Raw genomic sequence first — 20,749 nt, 5'->3', positions numbered from 1 at the left:
AACAGAGGCCAGGAGCAGAAAGGAGGCAGAATCGGGTAAGAGAGGGAGAGGGAGGAAAAAAAAATGAAAATGGCTCAACAAAAATGGCAGTGGGGGGAAGGGGAGGGCGTGGGATGGACTGGGAGTCTGGGTTTAATAGACGTAAACTATTGCATCTGGAGAGGATAAGCAATGAGATCCTGCTGTAGAGCACTGGGAACTATATCTAGTCACTGGTGATGGCGCAGGATGGAGGATGATATGACAAAAAGAATGTATATATGTGTGTGACTGGGTCCGTAGAAAACTCACAGAACGCTGTAAACCAACTACAATGGAAAAAATAAAAATTGTTAAAAAAAAAAAAGACACTTAAAAAAAAACCCAAATGGCAGTGGTTTCAGGTCTTTTGAGTAACAAGGCCATGAAGCAGGCATTGTAAAGCTGGGCCAACCGAGGCTCAGATGTTGATTTTTTTCCCCCCTCTTTTCTAGGGTTAAACTCTGGGCATAAGGAAGTTCCCAGGCTAGGGGTCGAATCAGAGCTAAACTGCCAGCCTACGTCACAGCCATAGCGGTGTGGATGCAAGACATGTCTGCTACCTATATTGGAGCTCATGGCAATGTCAGATCCTTAACCCACTGAGCAGGGCCAGGGATCGAACCCGCACCCTCATGGATACTAGTTGGGTTCATAACCCACTGAGCCACAACAGGAACTCTGAAGTTGCTTTTTTGCCCACAGTAGTCAGGGGTGGGGTTCTTGCCGTGGCTCAGTGGTTAACAAACCCGACTAGTAACCATGAGGATGTGGGTTCAATCCCTTGCTCAGTGGGTTAAGGATCTGGTGTTACCATGAGCTGTGGTGTAGGTCAAAGATGTGGCTTGGATCCTGCATTGCTGGGGCTGTGGTGTAGGCCGGCAGCTGTAGCTCCAATTTGACCCTTAGCCTGGGGACTTCCACATGCTGAGGGTGCAGCCCTAAAACGCTAAAAAAGGGAAAGAAAAGACAGAGTTAGAAAGGATGGAGTTCCCTGGTGGCCTAGTAGTTAAGGATCCTTCGTTGTGGCGGCTGTGGCATGGGTTCAATCCCTGGCCGGGGAACTTCTGCATGCCATGGGCGCGGCAAAAAAAAAAGGGGGAGAAGAGACAAATAGACACACACAGGCAGAGGGCAGGACAGAAAACTGGGTGGTCAGTGCAGGGAAGGAAAGGGAAACTGAGGCTGGAGCTGAGAAATCACACGGGGACACCCAGAAGCTGCTGTGAAGCTTGATGAATCTTTATTAAGCAGGGGCCCACCAAGAGGGCAGCTGAGGCTGGGGGAGGCGGGGGAGCTGGGCAGGAACGGGGCCCCCAAGGGGGTGCCCGGATGAGAGGGCACTCACTGATTATCGCTGGGCGCAGAGGTGGAGGAGCTTGTGCTCACGGCCGACTGCATCCTCTCCACCAGCCCGGCCCACTGGCGCCGCATGTCTTCCACCAGAGGCTCGAACCAGCCTTTGAGGCGGGCCTGGAAGGCCTCGGCCTGCAGGCGCAACTGGCTGCCCTGCTCCTCCACTTTGGTGCGCACCTCCTCCAGCTGCTCGCGCATCTCATCCAGGCGGTCTCGGGTTCGGCTGCCCATCTCCTCCAGCCGTCCGCGCAGCTTCTGGCCCCAGGCTTCGGCGCGCTCGCGCAGCGGCTGGCCGGCCCTGGTGCTCAGGGTGGCGGCGAGCAATCGGCCCTGCTCCACCAGGGGCCCGAGGCGCTCGCGGAGGGCGCTCACGCTGCGCTCGGCGCCCTCGCGCAGCCCGGCCTGGTAAACAGCCAGGCGCTTCTGCAGGTCCTCGGTGTCGCGGAGCAGCCGCTTGCGCAGCTTGCGCAGGTGGGAGGCCAGGCGGCCCCGCAGCTCGTCGGTGGTCTGGCCCAGCATGTTGTGCACCTCGCTGCGGTAGAGCACCAGGCGGTTGCGCACGTCCTCCATGTCGGCGCCCACGCGGGCCTGCGCCGCCTGCAGCTCCTTGGACAGGCGCGCCTGCGTCTCCTGGGTCACGGGGCCCAGCTGCGCCTCCAGCTCCTCGCGGTAGGCCTTCACCTCCTTCATGCTCTCCTCTATCAGCTCCCTGGGCGCAGAGAGGGTGGGGGCGGGGAGGGGGAGAAGGAGGGCTCCTGAGCTGGCGATGGCCAGGACGTGCCAGAGATTCAGAGACAGCAAGGACGGCAAGACTGACCCAGAGACAGGCGAAGGCAGGAGCTCAAGATGGAAAGAAAGCAAGACATGAAGTCAAATGAAAGAAAAAAGAAAAAGTAAACTCCCCCCAAAAAAGGAAGGAAAAAAAGAAACAGAGACCCAGACCCCCAAGAGTTGGCGACAAGGACAGAAGGAAACCCAGACGGGTGGAGCCTGAGGGTCCAGAACACACGGCCTGCCAGGAGGGTCAGGCGCGCGCACTCGGCGGGGGTGGGGTGGGCACTTACGTCAGTTCCTGGGTGACCTTGGTGCTGAGCAGCTCCTCCTGCACTTGGTCAGACAGGGACTGCACCCAGCGCAGGTAATCCCAGAAGCGGCCCAGGGCCTGCTCCCAGGGCTGGCTGCCCTGCCACTTGGGCTCCTCCCACCACACGTACACCTCCGGCGGCGGCCCCGGCTCGTCCTCTGTCCGGCATCCTGCACCGAGCCAGTTCACAGCCATCAGGTCCTCTGCCCCCTGGTACAGAGCAGGTGCTCCCCCAGCCCTGGTGGGTGGGCTTCTCTAGAGCACTGGTGGGCAGGGAGGGGGTGGAAGGACACCCAGCCTGTCTAATTACTGGACGAGCATGGATTGTGTGCTCCGTGCACAGCTGACACGTATCTAATGCTCACGACCTGCCAGGCAACAACGCATTAGAAACAGAAGCCCCCTTTCCTTTCTTTTCTCTTTCTTTCGTTTTTGTTTGTTTGTCTTTAAGGGCCGCACCGGTGGCATACATGGAAATTCCCAGGCGAGGGGTCCGTTGGAAGCTATAGCTGCCGGCCTTCACCACAGCCACAGCAACACCCGATTCGAGCTGCATCTGCGACTTATGCCGCAGCTCATGGCAACGCCGGAGCCTCATCCCGCTGAGCGAAGCCAGGGATTGAACCCTCTTTCTCATGGATACTAGTCGGGTTCTTAACCTGCTGAGCCACAGAGGGAATCTCTCAACATAACTCCCATTTTAAAGATGGGGAAACTGAGGCTCAGAGAGTAAAACGAGCTGTTCAGAAGCAAGGAGTGCCAGAGAGGCCTCCGATCTAGGCCTCTCCTCAAGGGGAAGAGACCAGCAGAAGAGACCCAGGGCTGAAGGAGGGGCACCGGGTACAGCGGGGATGGGGGAGGGGCAGGGAACCTGAGCAAGCCCCACCCCCATACCTGCCAGGAGGGTCACCACCAAAGCAACCCACAGAACCCTCATCTTCTGGCTTGCGATTGGCCAACCTGCAGGAGGGAGAAATTGTCACTCAACAGCGGCGGGGCTCGCTCCTCCCACCCAGAGCCCCGCCCTGTCCAGTCACAGCCTTCCAAGCCTTGCACGCCCTTATCTGAATCAGCCTAATCCAAGCAGATATTCCCCGAGCAGATCCTTTCCATTGTCCGTATAATTCCCTCATTGTCTTCTCCTATCTCCCCATCCCCAGGTCGGCTGCGGCCAAAAGCCTTCCCTCTCTCCCAGGGTTCAAATTCCACCCACGTCGCCCCCCACCCCCTCCACCCTGGAGTCCCATGTGAGCCCCAGCCTTGCTTTCTGGGCTCCAAGTTCACGTTCCTCCTGGTACCTTCACATTCCAAGCTCCAACTTCACATCTAAACCCTGTTTTCCACTCATTCCCTAATTTAATCCTCATTTACATGTCCTTCCACCAACGCTCTAGCTACCCTGCCGCCAGCCCGGTCGAGGTCACCCCTGGTCGCCGCCACCCCTGGGTCTCCTCGATGGAGCTCTTAGTGTGCTCAAAACTTGAGTAGATGCGCCATACCTGCCAGTGACAATTCGTCGGCTCTGGCTCGTCTGGTTCTTCCTACAGGTCCCGCTGCTCCCCTGACCTCCCCTTCCAGCCAAGGCGGATAACCTCCTCCTGCTGCCCACCCTCCTTCTAGGTCCAGTCCCGGGCTCTAGCCTCATCCCCAGCTCCTGCCTCGGTGGTGGCCCCGGGGGGCCAGGTCATTTCCCCCTCCCCCCACAGCCCTCCCCCCACGAAGCCCCGCGCCCATCTCTGTGCCCCCAGGTCAGCTCCTCACCGGTTCCTTCCTCCTCCTCCTTCCTCCTTCCTCCTCCGGGGCTGAGTAGGATTCAGGGAGCCCAGATTCGGCCAATTATAGGGCTCCCCCCGCCCCGCCCACTCCTCCAGAGCTGGGGCCAGCTGGGCCAGCCCCCGTCGGGTCACGAGGTGGGCTGGCCTCCCCTTTCACACAGCAGGGAGGGGGAGGGGAGGGGAGGGGTGGGGCTTGGCAGCTTATCACCCCCCCCCCCCCCCCCCCCCGTTACTCCCAGCCCCCATGGAAAGAGGTGTCTCTCACCCAGTAACTCCCGAGCCTTTCTCCATGCCGCTGGTGGGGGTGGGCTGGGCAGGGAGAAGGAGCAGGACCAGAAGGCCCGGCCCTGCCTCTCTCTTGTCCTGTGCTTGGATGAAGAGAATTGGGGCAAGGCTGGGGACCCGAAATCCTGGGTCTGAGGTCTGGGATTTCTGGGTTAAGGGGGAAGGGAGCTGGAGGCCCAGACAGAAAGGGGATGAGAGTCGTGGGGGCGGTGTAAGGCATCTGCTCAAAGTTTAGGCTTTGAGAGTGTTCTTTTTGCTTTCGTTTTTTTTGCTTTTTAGGGCCACACCCGTGGCTTGTGGAGGTTCCCAGGCTAGGGGTCGAATTACAGTTACAGCTGCAGGCCTACACCACAGCCACAGCCACAGCCACAGCAAAGTGGGATCCGAGCCTCGTCTGCGACCTACACCACAGCTCACGGCAGCACCGTGCTGGATCCTTAACCCATTGAGCAAGGCCGGGGATCCTACCCACAGCCTCATGGTTCCCAGTTGGATTCGTTTCCGTTGCACCACAGAGTTTTAACCCTCACTCCCTCTCGAGGACCGTGACCTTGGGCACATCTGAGTGCTTCTCTGAGCCCCTTTCCCGATTTGTGCAATGAGGATGCAGCTCTCTGCCCCCACATAAGCCTTGCGCATTCCAGGAGCTCGCGGCCTGCATACCGAGCCTTCCACAGGCCTGGGAGCGTCGCCTGGTTCGGACTGTGAACTCTGAAACCAAAGCCTCCAGGCCTGAATCCAGGCTCTGCGGGTTGTCAGCTGTGTGACCTTGAACAAATGACCTAGCCTCTCTGAACAGCGTTTCTCGGTCCACTAAGACGGGGAAAATGGTTGCATTTAACCCCATCATCCGGGGATAGAACAAAGAACAGTTCCAGTTAACTTCTGTGACAGGTCGGTGAGCGCTGACTGCCCCCCCCCTCCCGGCAGCCCTGTTACAGGACTCCCAGACTCAGAGTTGAGGTGTGTGGTGAGGCCACGTGGAAGTGGAGGAGCTGGCACTCGTTCCCAGGCCTTTGAGACTGTGGGAACATGGGATTCCATGGGGTCAGGGGAGGCTGGAAGCCTGGCAGCCTGGCCCCAGGAAGGGAGCCCCGAGGCCAGCCAGGCCTGAGCCTGTTTGCTTTGGCTTCAGAAGGCGTTGGCCAAGAGTGGGTGGGGGGGCTTCTCTGGGCTGAGGGGTTACCTCTGGCCAGCAGCCTCCCTCCCCAGACAGTGTGTCAGACATGGTTTCAGTTCCTCTGTCTGGAGAGGGGTCAGGGGTGTCAGCTTGCTGGCGTCCTAGGTGGGTAAAACCGACACTTCATTGAGTTTCCAGGCAGCTCAGCAGGTTAAGGATCTGGCCTTGTCAATGCTGGGGCCCAGGTGGGATCCCTGGCAGGGAACTCCCACAGGCCACAGGCCGAGACACAGGTGACCCTGCCCCCATCCTCTATCCCCACCAGGGGCCAGGAGTCCAGGCCTTTGCCCCTCTGAAGTAACTGACTCTGAAGCCTTTCCAGGTACTTGGTTATTATTATTTTTTGCTTTTTAGGGCCACAAGCCACATCTGTGACCTATGACCTACACCACAGCTCATGGCAACGCCAGATCCCTAACCCACTGAACAAAGCCAGGAATTGAACTTATGTCCTCTTGGGATGCCAGTCCGGTTCTTAACCTACTAAGCCATAATAGGAACTCCTCCTGAAGCTTCTTAAAAGCTCTGAGCTTCCTATTCCATGTCTTGACATCCCTTCATCCCCTGCCCCTTTGGGAAGCAAGACCCCCGAGGAGTCCCAGCTCCCTGCCCCCAGCCCCGCTGCTTGGTTTGCAGGGACAAAGTCCCCATCGGCCGTGCTGGCCAGGCCAAGCTGAGGTGAGTGACCACCAGACCTCGCCCTCCTGATGAGGGGAGGCCCGAGATGTCCCTGCTGGGAAGGGCACAGGGAGGCAGTGTGGCCAGTGACCAGGTATGACCCCCTGGCTGTTCGCACCCCCACCCGGCAGCACAGGAGGTCAGGTCAAGGGAGCAGCCAAACGGGCCACGGTCACGTCACACAGAGGAAGAGGCCTCTCAGTTCATTTGTTTGCTTTTTTTTCCATGTATATTTTTTGTTGTTTTTTTTTTTCTGTAAAATGTCCCGGTTCTTCCATAACTTATAAACATGATTTATACCGAGCGAGGGGTGGTGGGGAAAGTGGGCGGGGGGCGGACCGGGGACGGGAAGCTCTTCTTGCTGCCCCCTCAGGGCAGGGCCCGGGGCCCTTCGGGGGACGGGGACACCCCAACACCTCCCTGAGGTTGTCTGGCCGCCTCTGCCCCTGGTGCTCAGAATCTCGCGTGCTCGATTCCAGAATCCCTTCCTGGACCCCAGGCCCACCGGGCACGCTGCTGCTGGTCCTCCGAGTCCTGATGTGCCCGTGGTTCCAGAATCCCCCCTCCGCTACTGGGGTGATGCGTCCCCTCCTTTCCGCTGCCCCCCTGACCCCCAAGGAGGGAGGGAAGGGAGGGGGAGGGGGGCTCAGGTCTCCCCTCCGTGGCAGGGGGCGGTGGAGGTGGGGCTGAAGGAGGAAGGGCGTGGAAGGCGGGGCCCAGCAGGGGCTCAGCCAATGGTGAGGCCAAAGCCGCACTGGAACTTGTTCTTCCGGTGATTCAGGAAGGCCCCCAGGGCCAGCGTCAGGGGTAGGGGCGGGAGCTTCTTCTCCAACGTGGCGCCCACGATCCAGTTGCTGTCCACGGAGCCTGTGGGTACGCAGCCGCACTAAGAGCAGCCCTCCAGCCCGGCTCAGACACCACCAGCCAGACTGCAGGCGTCCAGAGCGCCGCCCCTGTCCTGCTCTGAGCTCAGAGACCCCCTGGCCCCAGGCCCGTCCACGCTGGGTCGCTGCTCTGCTCTCTGGGGCTGGGACTGTCCCTCCCGCTGAGCTCCGGGGGGTGGGGAGCCACCTGGGGATGGGCGCAGAGCAGGTGCTGAGCATCCGCTGAAGGAAAGACTGAGATCCCCTCTAGGGCCTCCGCACCAGACCCGCTGGGTGTGCAAGGGCCTGGAGCCACCCCATGCCCCACTGAACCCGAGCAGAGGAGCAGAGCTGGGACCCAGCCCCAGCCTTGGGCACAGGGCTGACCGCAGAGTCAGCGTCCAGAAGTGAGCAGGGGAGGCAGGCTTCAGGGCCAAGCCCCTCCCTGGGCCTCCAAGCTGCCTTTGGAAGCCCAGGCTGACGGAAGTGGCCTTTCCGGGGCGGTCCCCACACCCCAAGCCTGAGAACCACGGGGGGCCTAGAAGAAACTTAAGTCAGCCTGGGGGAGGGCTTGCATCCGGCTGTGACCGTGCCACCTCCTGAACATTAGCTAGTGGGACAGCCGGGCTGTGCTCTAAGTTGCCCTCCACTCGTGACAAAAGAAAAGAGCGGGCTGGGGAGGGAGACTGGTGAGCGCAAAGCTTGGGGCCCAGCACGCTGGCCCCTGCGCCTCCTCTGGCCTCCACACTGGCTCAGAGCTGAGCCACCTCTCGCCTGTTCCCCAAACACGGAAAGAGAGACCCATACCTTTGAAGAGGAGATTGGCCTTGGGCAGATCCAGCTGGTACCCGAAGGAGACACTTGTGTCCTGCATCCTTGTGCTGGCCTCGAACTCCACACCCACCTGTAGCTGGAGGGGCCAGGGCAACACGCGAGGTCAGCCCCCTAGCCCCTGGCACCCCACACCCCACGGCCGGCAAGCATGCCCTCCCGGCCGGTCCTTGGACCAGCTCACCTGGTCACTGGCTTTGTGGTAATACGTCGCGTGCATGCCCGCCTGACCCAGTGTTACTGTTGCCAACCAGTTGTTCACTACAAGGAGAGGTAGGCAGGTTTCAAGGGGGTGTGGGCATCCAGGAACCCATGTTCCCCACCAACCTCCCTCGACCCCAGAGTCCAGGGCCCCCAGGCTCACGTGTGTATTTCCCAGCTAGTGACATAACGGTGCCCTCCTCCCCGGGCCGCCGGTGGTAGACTAGCTCTCCGCCCAGTGCTAGACACGGCGTGATGCTCTGGAGGTAGTGGGCCACGAGGATTCCTGCGGGCCAGATGGTGAGGTATTACTTCGGCTTGGAGGCTAGTTTCTGGCCAGGCAGGGGCCAGGCTGGAGGCCTGCTCCAGGCAGCCTTCTGGGCTCGCCCTGCGGGGAGCCTCACACCTCCCACGTGGGCCCCTTGCTGGAGCGGGTCACAGGGCTCTGAGGTCGGCCTCCCAGGCCCCAGAGAACCTCATCTCCTCTGCGTCCCTTCGCCTCTACTGACAGAGGCAGCCACGAGGCTGAGGGATTAAGACACTCCCACAAGGTCACAAAATGGGTCAGAGACAGAATCCAGGCTTCTCCACTTCTCACGCCCAGGCTCAGAGTCACGCTACAGCTGAGGCTCTTGAGCCCCAGGACCGAGACTCCTTCCCGTCGGCCTGCGGCGCCCCGGGGAACAAACAGACACCGGGACGCCCTCTCTGCGGGTGGGAAGAACCAGGAGCCAGAGTGCGGGGGACGCAGAGGTGGCAGTGACAGAGAAACGGAAAACAAGATACACCTCTGCAGAGACGGGGAGACCATCAGAAATGGAGCGGGATGGGGAACCGAAGGTTCCTGGCCTGACAGGACAGGCGAGAGCCGGCTCGGGAAGCACACGGCTGGCCGAGCGAGCGGTGTGCAGGACTGGAGCAGAAGGGATGGCGGGAACGGGACCGCCCGGAGCTGGGGTGGGGCTGGGTGGAAGCCCTGGGGACACGAGCAAGAAGTGTGAACCCAGATTCCAGAAGATGCTTCCCAGGCAGATGCGAGGCACAACTAGGGCTGCCTGAGGGAGCAGGCACGTCCGGGAGGGGCTGCCACCAGCGGGGTCAGGGTGGGCTAGAGCTGGTTCCCCCACCCCCACCCCCCGCCCCGAGTGAGCAGCTGTCCTTTTCTTCTCCCTGTGAGTAGAGGATACAGATACCCCCCACCCCCAGCCCTACCCCTGGAGCCGGCTGTAACCATCAGCAGCACACCCCCGGCCAGGAGCAGCCCCTCCTTCAACAGAGGGCGACTCTGAGGCCCCAGAGAGAAAGGTGACCATTCAGAGGTCACACAGGGACTTCAACTCGAGTCTCCAGCCACGACGGGGACCCAGTGCCAAGAGACCCCGGAGCGTCTCACACCCCAGCTTCTGGGCCTGCCCCCCTCTCTGGTCTCTGGATTCCCCTCCGAGCAACTGCGCACAACCATGGTCAGCAGGAGCCGCGCGGCTGTGAGGAGACAGCAGCGCCCAAGGCGGTGGGGCCTCCCCTGCGGAGTCCTCCTCCCTGCCGCACCCTCACGGCTCGATCCCTAGTGCCCGAAGGACAGGATGAAGGATGCGCACATGGGGTGCTGAGGGCCTGACAAGGGGGAGTGGGGTGAAAGACGGGGCCTGATGTGGCCACTGCTCGGGATTTCTCTGAGCTCGTATTCTGTTCCCAGCACGGTTCCAGGCGCTAGGCACACAGTGGTGAGGCAGCCACTTCCTTCTGCCTGGGAAGAGATGCCGTCGTGGTGGGGGGGAGGGCAGGCGAGGAAGTGGGGATCTCTGAGGCCTCATGAGCTGGCTGCACAGCCCGACATGCACTCATTCGGCCACGGCAAGACCAGAAAGTTCCAAGCGGCAGGGACGGCAGATGAAAGAGGGCTCCTGGGCATCCAAGCCTTTCTGTGTCCCCCGTTTCTTGTTCTCAGGGAATAAGCCTCTGCCTCCATCACCTTCCCTGAGTTCCAAAGGGCAGCTGATATGCAGGGAAGGGAGGGGATGCGGAGTCGAGGGAGGAGCAGGGCAGCCTCGGGGCAGGTCCCGGTTCCTCCTCAAGGAATGTACAGAACGATACCTATATGCCTTTCTGCAGAACTAAACCCCCCAAAAGGGAAGAGCTACTGGATGAAGCAGTCTTCACGCAAGAGAAAGACCAATGAACTGGTCCCGGGGCCGACACACACCGGCTTGGAGAAACAGCACAGGCCGCCTCAACCCTGCTCCTTACCTATGGCCCATTTGCCACTCCCCAAACCATGAAACCACCTCTCATCACTCCCAAGGGGAGCACAGCCTTTAAGGCATTAGCCTGCTGGGCCCCCTCTGCCTGGCGAAGCAGTAAAGGCATCTCCTCCTTCACCCCAACTCTCCATTCCTATTCAGCATCTGCGGACGGAGTTTTGGCACCAATCCCAGCTGCAGTCCTCCTGGAGGGGCCGGTGAAGGCTCCCATCTCAAGGCCTCGGCACCTGCTGGTCCTTCCGGCTGCAGGTCTGCGGGGCCCCTTCCCTGACACCCTCCAGTCTGCCTTTAAACACCGCCTATGTAATGAAGCCTTCCCGTTGGGGTGGGGGTCTGCAGAGACCCCACCCGCCCAGCCACCCCTCCTGAGGCTGCCGTCTTTCTCCCCAGCACCATCTCCCCTAGTCCTTGTGGGCCGCTTTCCGTGGCTCACTAGAATGGAGGCTCCCAGAGGACAGACGTGATTGTCCCCGCTGACAACCGTGTCCTCTGGAGAGAGAACACAGCTGGTACGTGAGTGAGGAAGCCTTGCCCCGCGCATGCGGAGACATCAAAGACGGATGCCCACGGACGGGACGTGAAAAGGGGAAGCAGGGTAGAGAGGGCGGGAGGCCCTGGCCCAGGCAACCCAGACGGGAAACTGCCTCCTCAGCCCCGTGCCACCTCCCCGCCTCCCTTCAACTGCACGGGCCCCACCTGCCGTGCGGGCTGTCCTGTGCCCTGGACCAACCCCAGGGCCCCGCAAGTAATAGCGGGAGCAGCTCCGCTCCTGGGGACCCATCGGGTGCCTGATCCCGTGGGAAGCACGTGAACTCCCATGACCTACTCAACGACCCTGTGAGGCAACCTGACTTCACAGATGAGGAAAGCAAGGCCCTCAGAGGCGATGGACGTGCCCACGGTGGCGCCAGGTCAGGGGCAGAGCTGGGGCTTGAACCTGCTTTCTCATCCACAATGCGACTGAAATAGGGCGGGAAGGGGGCAGGGCACAACCTTCAAAAGAAAGACAAGGCCCTTGAGGACACACAACCACACTGGAACCAATTTCAGCCTAGCTGGATTTTACTAGCCTCAGTGGACTCTCCTCCCTCTTTGCCCCTTATCCTTGACATTCCCTCCATCACTCGTTCTGCCCCAGGACAGTTCCCCACCTGAGCAACCCTAAGGGAGGCGCTTCGGACACGCCTTTCCAGAAGCGTGTTTCTGAACATCTGCTGCTGTCAGCATTTATAGAAGATGGAACCAATTTCAGCCTAGACTCCAGGGACCTTGGGCCCTCCTTCCATCCTGACCTACATTAGTGCTCAAATGACACGCCCAAGGGTCCCAGGACAGGTCCAAAGCCAACCAGCAAAGGGACGAAGTGGGCGCGACCCAATTTCTGGACTTCCCCGCTCCTCCCCCCAGTGGCTGGACTAATGCTGGCGCTCGTTAGCCTGTGAAATGACCCAGCCCCGGAAAACCCAGCACCCCACTTCTGCGGGTCTGAGAGGCCCCCGCCCTGTCGGAGGGGTGTTGCTGTCAGGGCGGCTCTCTGGCCCTTTGCGATGGACCGCATTCTGTTGGCGGAATGCGGATCTTCCAGGGCCTTCTCTGTGTATCTCTCTCCATGTATCTATTTCTCAGCCATCACTTGGCCTCTTGCTGAATTCCTCTGTGTAGAGACACAGAGAACCTGAACCTCGCAGTAGGTCCTGAGACCACACACGCCATTCTAATGAAACAAACAAACAACACAGGGGGTCTGAGCCCCAGCCTGGGTTTTGGCTGGATTCCAGCCAAATCTGAGTTGTGCAGTTTGATGTTCTGAAGTCACACCTGTCTCAGGCCATTTCTTGGATGGCAGGAAGGGGCGGGGGAGTGCGAGAAATGGATTTGTTGGTGAAGCTGGGACTGGGATTCGAGCCATCCTCCAGGCCCTGTGCCTCTTACCTGAACCCACCAGGACATCTGGGTTCCCCAGGGTAACGGCTGCCGTGAAGTCAGAGCCCCGGTACTCCCCGTCCACCTGCCAGTTCACAAACTTCGACTGCTGGGTCTGGGGGGGAGGGGGAGGGGCAGGCGTGAGGGTACAACCTAGCAGGACCCCATGGGGCCCTCCCAGGTCCAAAAAGCCTTTCCCCCTTTTCTTTTTAGGGGTCCACCCGCAGCACATGGAAGTTCCCAGGCTAGGGGTCGAACTGGAGCTATAGCTGCCGGCCTACACCACAGCCACAGTAACGCGGGATCAGGGCCACGTCTGTGACCTTATACCACAGCTTGTGGCAATGCCAGATCCTTAACCCACTGAGCGGGGCCAGGAATAGAACCTGCACCCTTGTGGATGCTAATCAGGTTCTTAACCTGCTGAAACACAATGGGAACTCCACCTTTTTTTCTTGTATGTAGGAAAAAGGTTTCAGCCTCCTAGACCTCCAAACTCTACTAAATGGAAAAGCGAGGCAAAGCGAAAACAAAGGGAAGGCAGTCAATCAGCTGCCACGATAAGGCGGAGTCTCAGAACCTCCTCGGGTGCACGCCAACCATACGCGCCTTTGAGCTCATCCATAGGGACGAGGGCCCCCACCCCTGGGAGGTGGGTACCTTCAGGCTGAGCACAGATTCCGGGTGTACCACTCTATTCCAGTCCACCGACCAACCCGAAGAAAGGTGCATGCCTTGTAGCCCTCCCCTCAGGTCTGCCTTGAAAAACTCCTTCCTGAAAACTATTAGGGAGTTTGGAATTCCTGCTATGGTGCAATGGAATCGCCAGCATCTCTGCAGCACCAGGCCACAGGTTCGATCCCTGGCCCAGTGAAGTGGGTTAAGGATCCAGTGCTGCTGCAGCTGCAGCACGGGTTGCAACTGCAGCTTGGATTGCATCCCTGGCCTGGGAACTCCATATGCCTCGGAGCAGCCAAAAAAGAAGAAAATAACAACAAAACCAACCAACCAACCAAACAAACAAACAAAAGTTCCCCTTCTGGCTCAGCAGTAACGAACCCAACAAGTATCCATGATTGGCACGGGTTCGATCCAAGGCCTTACTCAGCAAGTTAAGGATCTGGTGTTGCTGTGAACTATGGTGTAGGCGGCTGCAGCGATTTGACCTCTAGCCTGGGAACTTTCATATGCCGTGAGTGCAGCTCTAAGAGAAGAAAACCAAAAACAAAAAAAAACCCAACCAACCAACCAACCAACCGAAAAACTACTGGGAAGCTGGGGACTTCAGCGCATAGGCCACGCCTGCTCCCTGCTTGGTCTTCACAACAAACCTCTTTCTGTTCTAAACCCGATGTTTCAGTTTGTGGGGCCTCTCTGTGCGTGGCGCGCAAGGACAAGAGCAGCCTGGGGCTCAGAGGGGTACGGGGAGCCACCGACTCCCCCTCACCTGGATGGCCATCTTGGACCTGAGGCCGGGGCCCAGCTGGTGAATGACCTGAGCATTGAGGCTGCCGCTATTGTCCATGTCACCCACCAACACGGGGAACGCCTGTGGGGTAGAGGACAGGGTTAGAGGTCAGAGATCTAGCATTAGGGAAGAACACCCATGATGGGCCTCGGTAAGAAGCCGAGGATTAGGAAGCCTCAGATTGGGTCTTCTCCTCCAGGAAGCCCTCCAAGGCCACCTAGGCTGACCAAGGCTCTCCTCTGAGCTCACACTGCTTTTGGGTTCTCCCATCTCAGTCTTGCCCACCCTGGACTACTGCTGTCTGGGGACAGGCCTGTTCCCTTTCTCCACTGGGCTGTGAGCCCCATGTCTGTTTGAATCACTGCTATGTCCCCAGCACAGGGCTGGGCACAGAATGGGGGTGCAAGGAAGGCTGGCTGAGTAAATTACCTGGAAATGGTTAACATAAGCAAAGACTAATTTAGTCCCTTAAGCCCACCCGTGTCCTGGCCCAACCTCCTTCCAGGCCCTCAGTTTTTTTCACTCCCTTAATAGCCTCCAGACAACTTGAGAAATGCCAGTTCCAAAGCATTCATCTGGCCTCTTGGCCTCGTATTTCCCTCGTTCAAATCTTTCAGTGGCTCTCCACTGCCCCCTAGTGCCCCCGAGGTGAAATGCCTAGCTTGGCCTTCGAAGCCCAGCAAGGATCCACACAGCCCAGCCCTGCCCACTCTGGGTCATCACTGGTGACCTTGGCGTCCTCAGCTTCACTCGGCACAGGGCTAGGCTGAGAAGTGGGGGTCAGGATGAAGGAATGAACCAGGCTCCAGGGCACCTTGGAGAGACAGACACCACGTCCCAACACCCTTGGCAGCTCTGACCTCCTACTGACAAAGCCTTCTTTACCTGTTTGGCTGCATTATGTGTTACAAGAAAGATACAATGAATGAATGGCAAAAGGAAGCTCACCTCTGTGGGACTCAGCTGCTTTGTCCCCACGTACGTGACCCCAAAGTGGTAGTTGGACTCCCCGATTGTGCTGAGGGCGACTGTATGGTTCACCTGGGAAAAGAGGGAGGGCTGTGGCGATGAGTCCGCGGACCACGCCCCTGCCCAAGGAATGCAGCTGAGCTCATGCCTAGGACAGCTCCCCTCCAGCCCAGGATCCGGGATCCTCGTCAATCTGGCTTTCCTATCAGGCTGGGCTGGGCTGAAGATGAAGACTGGGAGGTGTGCCCTGACTAGATTGGAAGCTTAGAGGAGGGATGTGCCAGGGCTGGGGTCACAAGCCTGGCACTTTATTCCCGCCTGGATCCTGGTTGGGGGTGAGGTGCATTATTTCTGGACTCTTGGTCCCCAAACTCTACACTGGTCGTCATGGAGTGGTCAGTCTGGCAGCAAGGAGTCTCTAAGTTTCTTCAAGCATCAAAGAGCCCACACCTTTAGGCTGCAATAAAAGGGTTGTGTGGGCAGATGCAGGGGGATGGGGGGGATGACCCCTGGAGGAAGAGGGGCCCAGGAAGGCTCACCTGGAAATGATTACTCAAACCTTTGTTGACTGTGAGCTTGACACCTTCCATCTGAATAGGAAACAGCTCTGAGGGAGAGAGAATGCTGGTTGTCACACTCCGAACACACCAAACACACACACACACACACCTCTTCTCAGGTGCCTTCCTTCCCTAGAATCCTCACTCTCCATTCCCCAGGTACCCACAAGCAACACATTGCAAAATACCCCAACCAATACAGAGGCAAAACAGCCTAGTGTTTTGATGTGCTCAGGATCAAGGCCTTTGCCTACATCCAAATCCCAGGGCCACCACTTACTGCCAGTGTGACAGGAGACACGTCAACTCATCTCAGTCTGTCAATTTTATCAACTGGAAGTTGAGGATATTCACCGCATAGAACTATTGCAAGGGTTTCATGAGTTAACACGTACTGAGTGCCAGTGCTCAGGATGTGGCCACCACTCTTCCATCATAACTATTCACGTCAGGATCCAGAAGCCTTGGCTTCTACCCCCACTGCCCCTTGCTGTCACGGTGACCTTGGGCCTCAGTTTCCCTCACGATCACATGAGGCTGGCTTGGCTGATTCCTGGGGCTCCTGAGGTCCCTATAGCTTTTCTCTGCTGCCTTGGCAGTCCATCCCGAGGTTCCACCATTTGATCCCATCGTTCTAAGCCCCGAGTTCAGCGTTGCACCATTCGACCCCAACATCAGCTCCTAACGCTGTGTTCAATGATTCCAATGGTCCGTGCCAATTCCCAAGGTCCTCAGTGTGCTCCCCCTCCCCCCGAGATCCGGGCCATCACACTCCAGCCGGGCCCCTAGCCCCTCACCCTTGCACTTCCGGTGGCACTCCTCGAACGTGCCCGGGTTGGGCAGGCAGCCACAGGCCCCATCATCCCCGGTCCCTCCAGCGTTAGCGGCCGCAGTCCCAGGGGTCCGTTCGGAACCTCGACCTGTACCAGCCCCAGCGCCCAGGCCGCCCCCGAGCGGCGGCAGCGTGAAGCCGGGAGGAGAGGGCGGAGGCGAAGGCAGTCCCACGAGGGGAGGCGCAGGTGGCGGCGGCGGCCCTGCAGGCGGCGAACTAGCGGCCAAGACGTTCCCCATGGTCGCCTGCAAAGGGAAGGGTCAGAGGGCAGAGGTCAAGGCCCGCGGGCTCCAAGCCCTGTCCCCAGCCAACACCCCCTTGCTCGTAACCCCGGTTCTCACCCGCGGCAGCGCCTCCTCCCGGTCTGGGCTCCGCTCCCACCCCGTGCGCCACGCGCAACCGAACCCGCTGCCGCCGCCGCCGCCACCGTCGCCCCGCCCCCCCAGTCCATTGGTTTAACGGGCCTCTGCGTCCGCCCACCGGCTTCAGGGTGTGGCCTTACTATTGGTGTCGTGGATGAGAGTTCCACCCACTTCCTTGGAACGTCCTTTTCTGTTGGTTCCCACTCTCAGACAGGTCAAAGCACACCTCCCCGTCCTTCCCACTGGCTCGGAGAGCCCACGCCGATTGGCTCGCGATGCCGCGGGTTCCGGTGCTCGCCCGCCATTGGCCTGTGCTGCTTGCTTTGCAACGCCCTTTTGACGTATCGCCTCCGCCCCTTTCCAGAAGTCACCCCCCCCCACACTTTCGACTCCGCCCCGCGGCGAAGTTGCCATGTTTATTGGTCGGCCTTGGTCCTTGACGCACCCTGATTGGCTCCGACAGGTACAAGGTCCTACCCTATTGACGTAATCTATCTGGTGTGTTCATTGGCTAAAGTGCCGGGGTCAAGGGACATGGATAAAGGTGGGTTGCGCGGCAGAGGCTGCTAGGCAGCAAGGTCAGGCCTCGCGTCCCACCAGGCTTCGCGGCAAAGGGGCGGCCCCCTAGTCCCGAGTCGCGGACCGAAAGCCGGAAGTGCTGGCCGTTGCCACAGTGCCACGGGAGAATTCTAACCCGTTACATGAACCCTGTCCTGTTTCTTCTTACCCACAATGCCCCTTACCTATTTAACAGGACAGTTGCCGTAGACCCACCCCTTTCGTTACCCATGATGTCTTCTGGGTCTCCTCCCACCCCTGGCCGAGTCGCTGCGGCTTCTATCTTTGGCCCATTCATTCAGGTCCCATTACCCAGCATGCCTTCCGTCCCATTCATTTCAGCTTGGTTGCCTGTACTACCTTTAGCCCCTTTATGCCTGTTCATTCCCTTCATTCTTCTAGCTCTTCCTCAATTGAGCATCTAGTTTTGGGTCCATTACACATCAGCTCCATTATTCATCCCTCTATCCCTGGCTTATTCATTCGGATCCATTACCCATCGTGCCCTGAGCTCCTATTAAAACAATACTGGAGTTCCCGTCGTGGCGCAGTGGTTAACGAATCCGACTAGGAACCATGAGGTTTCAGGTTCGATCCCTGGTCTTTCTCAGTGGGTTAAGGATCCCGCGTTGTGGTGAGCTGTGGTGTAGGCTCGGATCCCGCGTTGCTGTGGCCGTGGTCTAGGTCGGCGGCTACAGCTCTGATTCGCCCCCTAGCCTGGGAACCTCCATATGCCGCAGGAGCGGCTCAAGAAAAGGCAAAAAGACGAAAATAAATAAATAAATAAAATAAAACATTAATACTTTTGCTTTTGGCCTGTTTTTATTACCGTTTATTTATTACGCCCAAGCCCCTCGTACTTAATTACTGCTATTTCTTCTTTGTTCCCTTTATTTCTATTATTCATTAGATTACTTTTGAGGATTCCTTTTCCTTAACCACCATGCCTGGACTCCTTCCCCTCTCCTTCCATTACCCATCACTACGTTTTTGGCTTATGCATTCTTGCTCTTTAGGCCCTCCATTATCTTTGTCATATCTTTTGTCCTTTTTCTTTTTGTCTGTAACCTGTCTTGACTTCTGGTCTACTGATTCCCTCAAGTCCTCAGCCCCCTATTCATTTCCCATCCTGTTCCATCTCCATCCCCTTCACAGCCCACAAAAAAAAAAAACACTAGGTGAGACCTGGTCAAAGTACAAACTCGTATCTTGTAGGAAATGCTCTATTACAAAACAATATCACATCCCCAAACCCAGGTGATCCACTTTCCCATCCAGGGAGATGCTTGGTCCAATCCCACTGGACAGGAGTAAAGGGACTCAGTAGTCTTCAAAGTAACAGCAAATTCTCCCAAGGCTGGGGTCAGCAAGGCACACTCAGCATGAGGCTCAACCCCCATGTAGCCCTGAGTTGGGGCTTAGTTCCCTGTAGATAGGAAATGGGGTAGTGGGGGCTCAGGGAAGGGTCTGTACCCTGAGACTCCTGCCTGCAGGAGGGAGGAGATGGGGAAGTTCTGCTTTGAGCTGGGGACTCCCCTCCCTTCCACTTTTGGGGGGCAGGGTGGGGACTGGGTGAGAGGAGCTCTGCCACCTGGAGGGCTCAGGTCTGAGCAGCAGGATGCCCCCAACACCCACCCCAGCAGACCTACTGGGAGTCACCATCTGAAGACAAATCAGCGATCTGGGGTCTTCTTTGGGATTTTTTGGGGGGGTGGATCTGGAGATAGTGAGACATGAGAGGTATGATCTAAGGTCACAGTCTTAGGGGTCCTTGGGTGAGAGGTTGTGCAGAAACATACCTTCCCCAGCCCCTCAAGAGTCAAGGTGTTTCCATTGTCATGGCCCATTTCTCTGGGTCAGAGATCATGGATTAGAAGTCTTAGCAGAGCCACCGGAGTAGAATTCAGATGAGATGCATGTGTGTTAACTGACAGTGGCCTGGCCAGAGGTCAAGGAGTCCTACATCCCTGGCAGAAAGCTGAGGGATCAAAAAAGAGAGGCGAGAGGCCAGGGCCATGGCAGTTTACACATACATGGCCCGGGACATGACAAACCCTTTGCCCTGGTAGGAGTCAGAGGGGCTGGAGTAGGACAGGGCATCATAGATGGGGTTGATCTTGTCCAGATAGTCTTCCTCCTCCTCCTCGTCCTCCAGATCCAGGGAAACCCTCTCCGCAGCAGGTGGCCCAGGGGGCACCAGGATGGGGGACCCCATGCTTGTGGCCCCGAGCAGCAGGGGCCCTGACCGCTCTTCCAAGGTGGGCAACTCATGGTATCGAGGCATTTCCTGGGGGCACAGAGGGAATGAGCCCAAGGTCACCTCTTGAGCATGACACAGAATCTCAATCTGCTCCTTGACCCCCAAATCCTGACCACCCTCTCCTGTGCCAAGCAGACCTCACTCAATATCAGCCCTTGTCACGTGGACAGATGTTGCCCTGGAGCAAACATATGGCTCGTCCCTAACTCAAAGCCCAGGGCGTGGACCCCGCCCAGCTATCCTGAGCCTCTCTTTTCTTTTCCTTTCTTTTTTTTTTAGGGCCACGCCCGGAGCATCCCAGGCTAGGGGTTTAATCGGAGCTGCAGCTGCCCGCCTACACCACAGCCACAGCAACACGGGATCCAAGCCGGGTCTGCGACCTACACCACAGCTCGTAGCAATGCTGGATCCTTAACCCACTGAACGAGGCCATGGGTTGAACCTGCATCCTCAAGGATACTAGTTGGGTTCATTACCACTGAGCCACGATGGGAACTCCAGACTTCAATCTTGACCTAAGCTTCACCTCTAATAGACCTTTGAAACTCGACTTGTCTCCAACTCAACATCCTATACCTGACCTCCAGGAGGCCACTAAGGGCAGGGACCATGTCTTGTTCCAGCTCCGGGCACAGTGTCCGGCAAATGGAGATGCTCGACCAGTCTTCTCTGATGACTTTAACCTCGTATCCTTGGACTTTTACGACCATGACCTTCGCCCCTGAATTCTAGATGCATCTCAGTGCTTTAAATTCAGAGATACAGGAGTTCCCTTCATGGCTCAGCGGTTAACGAACCCAACTAGGATCCATGAGGAAGCAAGTTCGATTCCTGGCCCCGCTCAGTGGGTTAAGGATCCGGCGGTGCCGTGAGCTGTGGTGTCGGTCACAGACGCGGCTCAGATCCTGCATTGCTGTGGCTGTGGTGGAGGCCGGCAGCTGTAGCTCTGATCCAACCCCTAGCCTGGGAACTTCCCTGTGCTGTAGGTGCAGCCCTAAAAAGCAAACAAACAAGCAAAAAAGTTCAGAGACGCAGCCCTGAACTTGCATTGTAATCTTTAGTGTGTGACCTCTTAGGTCAGGAGGCCCTTTAACCCAGACACCAAACCCAACTCTGTCCTCTCCGGAGCGCCTACCTGCTCAGGGCATGGGGCGCCAGCATCAAAGTAGGGAGTCTTGAGCGGGCTGTGTTCCGAGGCCCCCAGCGTGAAGAGCTGGGAAGGCTGTAACGGGGAGAGAGGGACCAGTCAGGACCCCCTCGCAGTCAGCCTCTCCAATCCGCCCTC

The 20,749-nt window shown here is 58.2% G+C and overlaps 3 protein-coding genes across 3 annotated transcripts in view; all 3 read right to left on the bottom strand.

Moving 5' to 3' along the window:
• Positions 1-1,239: 1,239 nt before the first annotated feature.
• APOE (apolipoprotein E) lies at positions 1,240-4,299 on the bottom strand. The gene is made up of 4 exons (XM_047792390.1): positions 4,220-4,299; positions 3,353-3,418; positions 2,439-2,628; positions 1,240-2,083 (listed from the first exon to the last, which is right to left on the bottom strand). Exons 2-4 carry the CDS (start codon positions 3,393-3,395, stop codon positions 1,363-1,365), a joined length of 954 nt encoding a protein of 317 aa, XP_047648346.1. The 5' UTR covers positions 3,396-3,418; positions 4,220-4,299; the 3' UTR covers positions 1,240-1,362.
• Positions 4,300-6,653: 2,354 nt separating this feature from the next.
• Positions 6,654-16,731, bottom strand: TOMM40 (translocase of outer mitochondrial membrane 40). The gene is made up of 10 exons (XM_047791262.1): positions 16,626-16,731; positions 16,250-16,529; positions 15,432-15,499; positions 14,872-14,964; positions 13,903-14,004; positions 12,465-12,570; positions 8,435-8,557; positions 8,255-8,331; positions 8,047-8,149; positions 6,654-7,243 (listed from the first exon to the last, which is right to left on the bottom strand). Exons 2-10 carry the CDS (start codon positions 16,521-16,523, stop codon positions 7,104-7,106), a joined length of 1,086 nt encoding a protein of 361 aa, XP_047647218.1. The 5' UTR covers positions 16,524-16,529; positions 16,626-16,731; the 3' UTR covers positions 6,654-7,103.
• A 1,662-nt stretch (positions 16,732-18,393) lies between these two features.
• The window catches only part of NECTIN2 (nectin cell adhesion molecule 2), a 38,458-nt gene continuing 36,102 nt past the window's right edge, over positions 18,394-20,749 (bottom strand). The window contains exons 8-9 of the mRNA XM_047789384.1: positions 20,600-20,686; positions 18,394-19,491 (exon numbers count right to left, since the gene is read on the bottom strand). Coding sequence (XP_047645340.1) covers positions 19,228-19,491; positions 20,600-20,686 — 351 coding nt within the window. The 3' untranslated portion in view covers positions 18,394-19,227. The remainder of the gene's footprint in view (positions 19,492-20,599; positions 20,687-20,749) is intronic.

Source organism: Phacochoerus africanus, chromosome 8, assembly GCF_016906955.1.
Source record: "Phacochoerus africanus isolate WHEZ1 chromosome 8, ROS_Pafr_v1, whole genome shotgun sequence".
Taxonomy (NCBI): domain Eukaryota; kingdom Metazoa; phylum Chordata; class Mammalia; order Artiodactyla; family Suidae; genus Phacochoerus; species Phacochoerus africanus.
The sequence above is the reverse complement of the archived record's forward strand: the minus strand, read 5'-3'. Positions and strand labels throughout refer to the sequence as shown.